Source organism: Bos taurus, chromosome X (assembly GCF_002263795.3).
Source record: "Bos taurus isolate L1 Dominette 01449 registration number 42190680 breed Hereford chromosome X, ARS-UCD2.0, whole genome shotgun sequence".
Taxonomy (NCBI): Eukaryota; Metazoa; Chordata; class Mammalia; order Artiodactyla; family Bovidae; genus Bos; species Bos taurus.
Window position 1 is genome coordinate 52,791,447 of NC_037357.1, and position 13,853 is coordinate 52,805,299.

At 43.1% G+C, this 13,853-nt stretch overlaps 1 protein-coding gene across 2 annotated transcripts in view; it reads right to left on the reverse strand.

The window, feature by feature from the left end:
- Positions 1–5,103: 5,103 nt before the first annotated feature.
- The window catches only part of SLC25A53 (solute carrier family 25 member 53), a 57,697-nt gene continuing 48,947 nt past the window's right edge, over positions 5,104–13,853 (reverse strand). Inside the window, exon 3 of one of the 2 annotated variants that reach the window (XM_005227882.5) lies at positions 5,104–7,888. In XM_005227882.5, coding sequence (XP_005227939.1) covers positions 6,937–7,857 — 921 coding nt within the window. In that variant the 5' untranslated portion in view covers positions 7,858–7,888 and the 3' untranslated portion in view covers positions 5,104–6,936. The remainder of the gene's footprint in view (positions 7,889–13,853) is intronic. The other variant, NM_001191233.1, reaches the window with a different exon arrangement.

A 13,853-nucleotide genomic window follows, 5' to 3' on the forward strand; every position in this document is an offset into this window, starting at 1 on the left:
GATTGACTGGTTTGATCTCCTTCCTGTCCAAGGGACTCTCAAGAGTTTTCTCCAGCACCACAGTTCAAAAGCATCAATTCTTTAGTGCTAAGCCTTCTTTATGGTCCAACTCTCACATCTGTACATGATTTTATAAATATTTAATAAAGAGGAAATGAGGAAAATATATGCACACATTCCCTTATATTCTGGTAAAATAGGGTGCCTGCTGTCAAAGAATTTATAAAATGCGAAGAAGATAGAAACATCCACAGACTATTACCATTAAGAAAGTAATATTATACATCAAGGCAGAGATGTAAACAAAGTACTATGGAAGTAGGGGCAATTCAATGTGATTTGGAGGACTGTGGAAGTTCTCATATCATATCAGGTGTTTATGTTGGGCCTCAGAAAGTAATCAGCATCTCGACTGGTGCAGATGGAAATCAGGGAAAGGCAGATGACTTCTCATGCCATACCTGGCATTCAAAGACATCCACAATTTAACCCCAATCTAGCTTTCTAAACCCAGATGCTAAGTCCTCCAGGAAATAAGAGCTAGTCTCTCATCTGTTAACCCTCTTCCAAACTCAAAATGTTTGAGTTCCCACCATGTTGCTTTGCATTATAACACACTGATTAAAGCAGAAGATTTAGAGTCAGATGATTCTGCCCCAGGCTCTAACTTACTGACTATGAAATCTTGGGCAAATAAAAACTAAAAATGGTGCTTATCTCATGGGATTGTGTGATAGATTAAATAATTATTGTAAAGCTTTGGTATAGTACCTGGCACAGAGTATGCATTCAATTTACATTAATTCTTATGAATGATAACTCTATTTTATCCATCCCTCTGGTATTAGCTATCAGGTTAACCAAAACACACTTATTGTGTATCTACAATGTGTAATAGATTGTATTCGGTATCATGGAGAACACAAAGATGAAAAAGACCCTTTCTCTGCCTCCAGTGACCTGTCAAGTAAAGGATATAAAATACGTAAAAATAATCATGAGGCAAGGCAATTAAGAAAAAATGGAAACAGTACCAGATTTTATTTTCCTGGGCTCCAAAATCACTGCAGATGGAGACTGCAGCCATGAAGTTAAAAGGTGCTTGTTCCTTGGAAGGAAAACTATGACAAATCTACAGTATGAAAAACTATGACAGCGTATTAAAAAGCAGAGATATCACTTTGCCAAAAAAGGTCTGTATAGTCAAAGCTATGGTTTTTCCAATAGTCATGTACTGATGTGAGAGTTGGCCCATAAAGAAGGCTCAGTGCCAAAGAATTGATGCTTTTGAACTGTGGTGTTGGAGAAGACTCTCGAGTCCCTTGGACTGCAAGGAGATCAAACCAGTCAATCCAAAAGGAAATCAACCCTGAATATTCATTGAAAGTGTTGATACTGAAGCTCCAATGCTTTGGCCACCTGATACGAAGAGTTGTCTCATCTGAAAAGACCCTGATGCTGGGAAAGATTGGGGGCAGGAGGAGAAGGGGACGACAGAGGATGAGATGGTTGGATGGCATCACTGACTCAATGGACATGAGTTTGGGTAAACTCTGTGAGTTGGTAATGGACAGGGAGGCCTGGCGTGCTACAGTCCATGGGGTAGCAAAGAGTCGGACATGACTGAGCGACTGAACTGAACTGAACTGAACTGAAAGTAAATTTATTTTACAAAAATGAAGTAACTAGAACTACTTGCAGCAATGTGGATGAATCTCACAAATAATATCAAAGGTGTGCATGTATGCTTAGTCTTGTCCATCTCTTTGCAACCCCATGGATTGTAGCTGGCCTGACTGTAGCCATTTGTCCATGGGATTCTCCAGGCAAGAATACTGGAGCGGGTTACCATTTTCCTCTTCCAAGGGATCTTCCCAACTGAGGGATCAAACCCACGTTTTTTGAGTCTCCTGCATTGGCAGATGGATTCTTTACCACTGTGCCACCTGGGAAGCTAGTCACAATTCCAAGTACATAAAGTTCAAGATCTACAAAATAAAACTGTATTGTTTAGGGATGCTTATATGGAATGTTAGGGAACCATTGACCGAAACTGCCTGCCCTGGCCAGGCAGGATAACAACCACTTGCATGAGTTATCTCACATCAGGAGGTCCTGATAAGGAGCACAGAACTGACAAGCTACCACCAGCTGGAAGAATTCAGGAGGGGCCAAAAGGAGAGAGGAGACACTAGCCCATAATATGTCCTGCCAACCTCCCAGAAACCTTCTTGCTGGAATCCATCTTGGCTGAGAGATGCACATGCCACCAGGAAGGGTCTTGAATCAGACCAAATATAGGCACAGGCAAGATGGTTGGCCAGAGACAACCAGGAAATTAACTCCATTACCATAAAACCTGAGATTTTGAGCCATGTGTTGGAGCAGTTCTCCCAGGTTCCCTTTCCCTGCTGCTGTCCACGTGGGCGCCCTTTGCCAATAAAGTCTTTTGCTTTGTCAGTACATGTGTCTCCTCGGACAATTCCTTTTCGATTGTTAGACAAGAGCCCACTCTTGGGCCCTGGAAAGGGTTCCCCTCCCAGTGACAGGAAGATAAATCTATAAAGAAAAGTAAAGAAATGATATCATATTTGCCAGCATAGGAGTTATCTCTAGGATGGATGGAGGAATAGCATCAGTGAGGGGCTTGGAGTGCAGGAGGAATAGTGATGGGGGTTATCAAGATGTTGAATTTCTTATCTTGGGTGGTCATTACATACACAGTAACTTTATAAATGTTCTTCTAACTGGTAATTCTATTCTGAATGCTTCTCTTTTCCTAATGAGAGAGAAAGTAAGGTCATGAACTGAGACTGAGGGTGAAGGAGGAAGCACTGAAGATGTGAGGAAAAGAAAGACAAAGAGAAGTTGGAAAGGGAACAGAACAGGGAACTACAGTATTTTTACCTTATTCTTTAGGAAAACTTTTCACTTTTTTCCTGAATTATCATGCTGTTCATCTCCTGCTGCTGCTGCTGCTGCTAAGTCGCATCAGTCGTGTCCAACTCTGTGCGACCCCATAGACGGAAGCCCACCAGGCTCCCCCGTGCCTGGGATTCTCCAGGCAAGAACACTGGAGTGGGTTGCCATTTCCTTCTCCAGTTTGTCTCCTACATACCATTATTTAATTAACTTTACCATACTACATGCGGTTATCCCAAACACATAAATTACAATGCTATCAATGTTTAAAAATAAATGTCAAAAGCAAAATTGTCTTAATAAACCATATAATTGTGATAATAGTTGTAATACATTAGTTACTTATTCTTTCACTTTGAGCTTTAGGAATCTGCAGTAGTTTATATTTAGACCAAAATACACAGAGCTCATACAGGGATTTTTATTTTTTCTTTCACCTTTTTATACCAAGTAGCTTTAGTGTTAAATTCTACATTTTATAAGTTTTAAACAGACATAGGTATTTATTATCTCTTTATTTTATTGATCTTAAATCCAAAAGCAATTTTTAAATGTCAGAAAACAATATTAACACCACAAAACTAAATATTGATATTTAAAACTACTAGAAAACTATTACACTCTCAAATTTTACTCAGAAGATTTAAATGGGAAAAGTTGATCAGCCTATGTGTTTTGTAATATAATTTTATTAGTTTATTTATTGGATGTGCTGAGTCTTCATTGCTGCAAGGGCTTTTCTTTAGTTTCGGAGAGTCGGGGCTACTCCCTAGTTGCAGTGCACAGGCTTCTCACTGCAGTGGCTTGTCTTGTTGCAGAGCACGGGCTCTAGGGTACATGGGCTCGGTAGCTGTGGCTTCCAGGCTCCAGAGCACTGGCTTAATAGTTGTGGCGCACAGGCTTAGTGGCTCCGTGGTATGTGGGATCTTCCAGGACCAGGGATTGGACTGGCGTCTCCTGCATTGGCAGGCAGATTCTTTACCACTGAGCCACCAGGGAAGCCCAGCCTATGTAATTTTAAAATTTTACATGAACCAATTTGTAAAAATAAATTATTTCAATTATAACATGCTTTAGTTGTAAATTCATATTTATAATTGCATAACTTCAAGTATTAACATACATAATGAAAATGTAAAATTTTTAAAAAGACAAATATAGTAAATTTAAATAATTACCACTAATGTAGCTTTAAAATCTGCTGTGAGCTTTCATTTATTCAATTATAACTGTGCCAGTGTCATAAAGCCCTCAGTCTTTTTAAAAGAATTTGAATCTACAAATGTTGAATCTAGAAATATTAAAAATTGCAACTCAGTTCAGCAAAAAATATCATGTGTGTGGAGAGAATGAGTGCTTAAGAAATAAAGCAAATGGTGTAAAATGTTAATAGTAGGTGATTTGGGATAAAGGGTATATGAGTGTTCTTTGAACTCTATTTATGTTGGCAGCTTTTCTAGAAGTTTGAACTTATTTCTAAATAAGTTAAAATGAAGGAACAGACGTGGACTGACATACTGACATAAGTGAAAATGGACAGTGTGCTTAGAAATAAATGTGGGGGGATACCATATTTTATCTTGAATAAAAAAGTGGGAGAGTACCATAGTTTATCCCCTTCTTTTCAGCTTATAAACTGAAGTCATTATCTAAATAATGCTTTTTTTGTATTCTGAGAGCTAGCCTTTAAGTAGAACTAACTGCTCTTCTACTTTTCCTTCCCTGGTACAGACTCTGTGCTCCCTGTCACTGAATCTACAAGCAGAGTACTGACCCACCACATCCAGGTCTGCAGAGGGATCAGACACGGGAATGCATCTGCAGCGATTCTGGACCCGCCATTTTTTGTTGACCTTGCTGGCAAATGCTTTCTGATCTCATAATGCTTACAGCCGTGTCTTTAACTTCTCTGATATTCAGTGAGGAATCCCCACAGCCAGGATCTATAGTCAGATCATTATAAATGACAATTTTGGTTTGGTAAGGAAGGAGGTGCATGTGGAGATCATTACATGATATCATTTATAAGGGAAAAACTGCAATGTATGTCATCTTGGAAATCCTCAAAATTCCAGAGTTAAAAATAAATATCAGACCATTAGGCAACGTCTCTGTGAATTTCAGATCCAAAGTGTTGCCAGTAACAAACATGCCACCAGTAACACAAACTCATCAAATGTCCCAGTTGAAAGTCACTTTTACTTATTGTTGGTATTATTATTATCATCATCAGCATCATTATCATTAGCACAAAACTAAATCCACTAATAAAACAAAAATCACACCCTAAAGGCAGACATCTTCATGACAATGAATCAATAACATTATCTTCATGTACAAGGGACAGCACCCTGAGGATAAAGACCATATCACAGCTTGATAATCAATTCAATAATTCAGCCAACATTATTGAGCACCTAGGCACAATGGGAGATTTAAAAACATATACAAGAATCCCTGCTTTCAAGGAGTTTTACAGTCTAGTAGGAGGTATTGAAGAACGTCAAGAACAGAGGACCACATGAGCTCAGTGACATAATGGAATCAGTGCCACGTATGAAGTGTAATTGGAGAGAGACATCACAAGAGACTAACGTCACATTCAATTAGGGGCAATCACATTCAGTAGGGGCAATCAGAAGAGACTCCTTAGAGAAGGTGGCATCTGACCTGGGCTTTGAGGAACTGGAAGGATTTTGGTGGACTGGCATGTAGAGAACAGGTGTTGGAGGTGGAGAAGATAGAGCATGGCTATGGGAAAGTTAGTGGCATGTTTGAGGAGGGAACAATACTCCAGTTTGGCTAGGGTATGGGATCTATGTAAGTAGGAATGGTGTGATAATATGCTACAAATTTTATGGGGGCCATATTTTGAATGGCTTTAAATGGCAGGCTACAATTTCAGATCTTTAACTTATGTCACAGTAACTTATGTCACAGTAATTATGTAGAGTCACATGTAGAGAACAGGTGTTGGAGGTGGAGAAGATAGAGCATGGCTATGGGAAAGTTAGTGGCATGTTTGAGGAGGGAACAATACTCCAGTTTGGCTAGGGTATTGTATCTATGTAAGTAGGAATGGTGTGATAATATGCTACAAATTTTATGGGGGCCATATTTTGAATGGCTTTAAATGACAGGCTACAATTCAGATCTTTAACTTATGTCACAGTAATTATATTTATCCATGGCAATAAAATATGCAATTATTGATGAAAAGATATAGTCATTTGAGTTCCAGATTTCTTAGGGAAACTCAAGTGGTTACTAGGCAATGTTATTGCCTTGCTATCAGAAATGTCCCAGCATGTAACACCAATCAATCAATAGTAGAATTTTCTATTCTGCATGTAACTAAACCTCTTCACTCAAAGTCTATTCTTTCCATCCATCCAAGGACCACACTTCTTCCCATTCCCACCAGTTCTTGTGGCATCTGATCAGTTGAGGCAAGTCTAATTCAGGATTTCTAGCCACAACCACTACCCTGAAACTAGCACCAACAACTTTGAAAAGTGAGAGTGGTGGTGGCAGGGGTAGTGAACATAGCCATCTGAAAAAGTCTCTGGAATCCCCATACCAAGAGTCAAGCTTAGTTCTCTGAAATTGGAATTCCTGGTCCTCCACTCAGTTTGGCCCAGAAGACAACTGGAGGGGTCCCAGAATTCACAGTGCCTGATTAAGGTCATCTTTTAGAGTTTCCTCTTAATGTCAGCAAATTCCTTAAAGGAATGACATTTCATGCAGGTGACATGTTACTTAAAGCCTTCCTGGGTCTGCATGAAGCTGTGGATAAACTGGGGTGAATTTCTTTTTCTAACCAAGGAACCCTATTGGGTTTTGGCTTTACAGAACAGGCTGGTAGTTGTGACCTTCTCGAGTGCACTGACAGTTGAAAGATTTTGAAGAATAGTTGTATTAGGTGACCAAGCCAAAGAAGTAAGCTATTTAAGCCACCCCAGGAAGGCTTAGAATAACAAGTTGCCATGGCCACACTACACTGCCTGCAGCCAGTCAGTCTTTCGGCTCTTTCCTGGAATGATACCTCCTCTGCAGGAAGTCATGGATAGCAGTAGTAAGGCCCCAGGTTACACTGGACCTTAGGATGACCAGGGAACCTCCCCGGTAGATCAGAAATACCTTTCGGCCCCGAGTGTCCCACACATCCTGGATAGAGGCCCATAAGCTGGGCATGCTCTGCCAGCCAATGTGGGACTGCATATTGGCAACCAGCACAATCAGAGGATACAGAACTAGGCAGGTGATTGTTCCATTGACACTCCCAGACACCAAGGCAGGAACCCAGTGGGGCAGGCCTTGCTCTGCCAAGCTATTCTGAATGGGATCCTTGAAGGAGAAATACAGAGCACTCCCCAGGCTGTTCCTGAGAAGGATAGGCCAGAAACCGCGATAGTAACCCTGTGACAGCCGGCCCCAAAGCCCATAAGAGTGAAATTCCTTGAGAATGCTGATGGTGCTGGGAAAGCGAGCTTGCTTGCGACCATCCTGGAGCACATTTTGCACCCTCTCAAAGGGGCTAAGTGCCACAGCCTCCACCACACCAGACATAAGCCCCGCAGCCCAGCGGTTCCCCAGGGAGTGTGGCCCAACAGGGGAGAGACAACACAGCATGCTATCGTAAGTCCCAAACAGCAGAGTCCCTTGCAATGTCTTGGAGAGAAGAGGCGGGTAGATTCCCCGGTAGAAGTATTGAGGGCCTTCATGCCAAAGCTGCCGCAAAGCCTCTGACACCGCCACAGCATGGATCTGTTGCCGGAACACAACCTTATAGATAGGAAAGGTCAGAAAAGTGGACATAAAGTTGGAAATGGCACCAAGGGCGTAGGCATGGGAGTGCCAGCTTCTCTTTCCTGGAGCCTCTTTTTGTGTCCAGTGCTGAAGCTCCTTCCCGGGAGAGTGGTTTTGTTCCCCCATGCTGAAGATACCTGGGTGCAGATGGAAGAAACTGGCAAGAGTGGAAAAAAAGAAGTTAGACTGACCAATGAAATCTTTTGGCAAGCATTTTCATTGCTTAGTTATAAACAGAGGCTCAAGAAACTCAACTCTAAAGAAACAAATAATTTTCTGGGCCAGTTTCTGAGAAATACGTACACTCTTAAGAAAGAATTCCTCCACCTTAAATTAAAACAAAGGCAGTTAGTTTTGCTGAACAGAGTCACCTCTAGGGTGTTTTTCTGACCCAGCAAATATTCTCATAGTCAAAGAAGGTTGAAGAATGAAGAAAATAAAATTAGTGAGGTAGGGCTCCCCATCCTTACTGCATTCACCATATGAAACTTTGCATTTGATAAACTGCTAAAATAATAAGTTGCTCTTCCCTTTCCAAAAAGTGGCACTATCTTCTACAGGCAGAAAGGCATTCAAAGGTTGTAGTCCAGTACTTTCTCTAAAAGATGGTAGTAAATTTAGGGAGCAGGGAAGCTCCTTGCTTCTTTTTTTGTAGATTCTTGATGATGTGCTAGCTGTTTCATGGCAACACCCTGCTTGCCTCTCCCAATTGAGGAACAGAAAGAGTAACTATTCCTGGAAGTTTAGCAAGAAAAGGCTCTATACATGACAGTTTCTGAGCTTAACCTTATAGACCTGTTGCTGTATAACAGGTGTTCTCAATGTACAGGCTATTGACATTTGGGGCCAGATAATTCTTCATCACAGGTGCCCACCCTGTGTATCATACGATGTTTTGTGGTATCCTGTGGCACAAGTTGTGACCTACCCAGTTATGGCAAGAGGAGGGCATGGCAACCCACTCCAGTATTCTTGCCTGGAGAATCCCCATGGACAGAGGAGCCTGGCAAGCTACAGTCCACGGGGTGGCAAAGAGTCGGACATGACTGAGTGACTAAGCACAGCACAGCTATAACAAACAAAAATATCTAAAGACATTACCTTATGTCCACAGGGTGAGGAAAGAAGATAAAATTGCCCTGGTTCAGAGCCACTATACTAGAGGGAAGAGGCTGTGCAAAGATTCCAAGCTATTGCTCCTACCTGGGAGTAGTCTGGGAGCAGATGGAGTAGTATGAAAGGTAATTGGGGAGCCAGGGCCCATGAAAGAATTTTGGGATCAAGAAGAAATGAATGGTCAGTGCAGATCTGAGAACCTGAGGGAGTTGTCAGGAAGGAACTAGGGGTAAGAGGACAGGGTGTGGGGCTTGGGAATGGTGTGTGGAGAGGAACAGGAAGTGGTGTGGTGGGGGACAAGGGCACAAGGTGCCATGACTGGGCATCAGACTCACATCTAGATGGACAGGAAGCCTGGTAGAAACTGCAGACCAGAGGTTTCACACAGAAACCTGGGCTGTGTAGTCCCCAGAGATGAGGGCTATTGGGGCTCTAGTTACACTAGCCCATCCAATAGGGACAAAGGGGTCACCAGGCTGAGGAACTGGGGGTGGGCTAGAAGCCAGGCCCTGCAAGAAGCCCACTGCAGCCTTCCCTGGGCTGCCGAACTCAAGAACTTGCCTTAAAGTGCTTCTCCTTCCAGAATGACCCCCATAAGCTTCTCCCTGGCTTCTTGCTCCTGCTCCATCCACAGTCCAGTACCTGACCTTACAACCCTACCCCTCTCAAGCCACAGTCTGTCTAGAGGGAGGGAGTAGAGGCTCAGCCTCCTGTACTCTTCCACCAGCCCTCCCCTACCCTCAGCAGTTCGGAGGCCCTTAAGCCTCACATCCTTAACTCTCATGGCCAAGAGGCTGGGAAGGCTCCTCTGCTTTGGACCCTTTAGCTGAGAACTGGCCAGGAGCACAGGCTCAAGAGGCCCACTCCTTGCATCCTTCCAGGGCACTCCTGGGCCCATGGCAGCCCCCTCCATATCCCAGGAACCAAAGAGGACCCCTCTCCTTGGAGGAGAGCTCCAATCAGGCCCCCGAAGCCACAGGGGACCCCCAAATTACCCAACCGTCCTACCAAGGATTTATCTCCAAGTTTTATCTGCACCTGCATAAGGACGGGTGGTGAGGGAAGCATTTGTCCCCTCTTCTATCTCAGAATGCAGTAATGTTCCACTTCCTTCCCACATTTTCCTGAGTAACCTGTAAACATGTGTTGATCGACTGTAAGGCAGGCCAATTTAGCAGAAAGAAAACTGGGCTAGAATTTGGCAGACCAGAATTCTCAGTGCCAGTTCTCTTTTCAACTTCTTGTGTGACCTTTAGAAATATATTAACATCTTGGAGCCTTAAGCATCTCAATTATGAAATGAGCAGACGCTGAGGGGTAGGGTAGGGGGGATGTTCTCTAGGCATCCTCATACTGTGCATGTGGCAGGGGGTTGATGGAGAGGAATTCAGGCCAATATTTGATAGAGGAATTGTGCTTTTCCATCCCTAGTTCCTTCTGTTTTGGCCAATCTTTTTCAGGGATTAAAAGTGAACAATAATTTAGAAACAACTTACCTGAAATATCTGTCATAATTTTATAAATCTAACTCATCCTGTTTTATGGGGGAAAGGGAGTCCATTTTTCTCCTATGTGTTTTCCTGTTAAAATGCCAGCCTTTGGGAGCAGACAGTCCTGAGTATGAATTCTGCCTCCACCATTTGCTTAGTTGTATGACCTTAGGCAAGACACTTCACTCAGTCTCAGTTTCTTTGGCTACAGACGAGGGACAAGAGACCTTCCTCAAAAGGTTGTTGTAAAGAATAACAAAATAAAATGAGATAAAGTGGCTGACCATCCATGGCATGGTGGCCTCAGTCAACTGTATTTTTTTTAAGATGTTTCCCCACCTATGCGGATGCTGCACATGCTCCTGCAGCACACTCAGAACCATTTACAGTGGTATGATGGGACAAATCCTGTGTCCACATGGGAGATGAGGAAGACCTTTCTTCTGTGAATGCAAAGGTGTTATAAAAGCAATCCTGGACAGCCTGGCCCCTTACACAAGAATTCCAAAGTAGAGGCCTCAGAACAAGCCTGGAGTCAGCCTAGAGCAGTTATCCCATGGGCCCTATGATGTATCTCCTATGTTTATAACCTTGTAAAGTGGGTGGAAAGGATTCCAGACTCCCTGGATAGTCTAGCCCAGATGCACAGCCTGCATGATCATGCCAGGACCCAGCCCTATATGTATCCATTCATTCCAGGCATCCCTCTGCCAGTCCTTTGGTCTGCTCACAAACACATATCAATCACTGTGGGTAAGTCACTGTGAAGCAGGGGTGAACAGGACTTGGTACCAGCCCTGGAGGTCTTGGGAATCTAGTGGGGGAGACAGGTCAACCATGAGCTAAACTATACTGGAAGGCAAAACAAAGCTTACACTAATCAAGGACAGAGCAGAACATAAAAGCAATATATTTCACCTAGCATAGGGAGATATCCAGAGCGTCTTCCCAACCCAGGGATCAAACCCAGGTCTCCCGCATTGCAGGCAGATTCTTTACCAGCTGAGCAATAAGGGAAGTCCAAGAACACTGGAGTGGGTAGCCTATTTCTTCTCCAGAGGATCCTCCCGACCCAGCAATCAAACCAGGGTCTCCTGCATTGAAGGCAGATTCTTTATCAACTGAACTATCAGGGAAGTCTCTTGATGTAAGTGAAAGAGGAGAGTGAAAAAGCTGGCTTAAAATTCAACATTCAAAAAATGAAGATCATGGCATTTGGTCCCAACACTTCATGGCAAATAGATGGGGAAACAGTGAGAGACTTTATTTTCTTGGGCTCCAAAATCACTGCAGATGATGACTGCAGCCATGAAATTAAAAGATGCTTTCTCCTTGGAAGAAAAGCTATGACAAAGCTAGATAGCATATTAAAAAGCAGAGACATCACTTTGCTGACAAAGGCCCATATAGTCTAAAGCTATGGCTTTTCCAATAGTCATGTATGGATGTGAGAGTTTAACCATAAAGAAAGATGAGCACTGAAGAGTTGATGCTTTTGAACTGTGGTGTTGGAGAAGACTCTTGAGAGTCCCTTGGACTGCTAGGAGATCAAACCAGTCAATCCTAAAGAAAATCAATCCTGAATATTTACTGGAAGGACTGATGCTGAAGCTGAAACTCCAATTCTTTGGCCACATGATGTGAAGAACTGACTCACTGGAAAAGACCCTGATGCTGAGAAAGATTGAAGGCAGGAGGAGAAGGGGACGGACAGAGGATGAGATGGTTGGATGGCATCACTGACTTGCTGCACATGAGTTTGAGCAAGCTCTGGGAGCTGGTGATGGACAGGGAAGCCTGGCATGTTGCAGACCATGGAGTCACAAAGAGTCGGACATGACTGAAGCGACTTAGCAGCAGCAGCAGCAGCATATACATATGTGCGTTCATGGGGTTCTCAAGGCAAGAATACTGAAGTGGTTTGCCATTCCCTTCTCCAGTGGACCACATTTTGTCAGAACTCTCCACCATGACCTGTCCGTCTTGGGTGGCCCTACATGGCATGGCTCATAGTTTCATTGAGTTAGACAAGACTGTGGTCCATAAAAGGAAATCAGTCCTGAATATTCATTGGAAGGACTGATACTGAAAATGAAACTCCAATACTTTGGCCACCTGATGTGAAGAACTGACTAAATGGAAAAGACCCTGATGCTGGGAAAGACTGAAGGGAGGAGAAGACGGGGATGGACAGAGGATGAGATGGTTGGATGGCATCACCGATGTGCTGGACATGAGTTTGAGTAAACTCCAGGAGATGGTGATGGACAGGGAAGCCTGGCGTGCTGCAGTCCATGGGGTCACAAAGAGTCATACGCACCTGAGCGACTGAACTGAACATATGTGTGTGCTAACTAGCTTCAGTCGTGTCCAACTCTTTGTGACCCTATGGACTGTAGCTCACCAGGCTCCTCTGTCCATGGTATTCAAGAATACTGGAATGGGTAGCCATTTCCTTCATGGGATCTTCCCAAACTAGGGATTGAACCCGTGTCTCCTATGTCTCCTGCATTGGCAGGGGGTTCTTTACTACTAGTGCCACCTGGGAAGCTTTATACATATATGTGAGATATATATATATATATATATATATATATAAAACAATCATTTTGCTGTACAGCAGAAATTAACACAAGATAGTAAAGAAACTCTATAGCAATTAAAATTGATTTTAAAATAAAATGAAAGGATTTTTTGTTTAAATTGTTTGTTTGGAAGACAACAGAGAAGAGTTGTCGTGGGCTTTGGAGTCTGATGCAGCCTCAGACTGGAATCCCAGTGCCTACACTTACAAGGAGTTTTAACCTCCCTGAAACTCAGTTTTCCTATTTGCAAAATGGGATAACAATGCCTGTCTCAGCATTGCTGAGAAGCTGAAATAAGATAACAAATGGAAAGTCCCAGGCACCAAGAAGGCAGGCAGCCAAGGACAGCTATTATTGTTTCAACTAATAGCGTTACCTTCATAACTTTCAGTCTTTTAAGATTTCTTTGTTACAGTTGGAAAATGTGGTGTCATTAGAACCATGAATTGGGAAGTATTCCCACACACTGATGCCAGAGATCAGGGATACCTTTATCTAACTGGAACCAGTTCAGCAAATCCTCCTCCCAGCCTTGCACAAAGAGGCCTTTACTTTGTTCTAAGGGCCCAATCAAGGCACCAGAATACAATCTTTCTCTTTCCACTATTTTTTGTCAGAGCTACAGGATCTATCCTTTGTCCTACTTGATCCCACCCCCACCAACTCCAACTGTAGATCACCTACTTTGGCAGTGAAGCCAATTTAAACACAGAATAAGAGTCTGCAAGAGACCTGGGGTCAGGTGTCATGATATTGGGGAGCAGAGCAAGAGGCTGAAGGAAATCCAAGAGCTGTGCCAGCATCACCCCTGGTTATGTGAGGTGAGGCTTCACTCTACTTCCTACACCCTCCACCCTCCATCCCCTTGCTACTGTTCCACCCATGAGAAAGTCCACAGTCCTCAGATGGAAAGTACTTAAACTCCAAATCT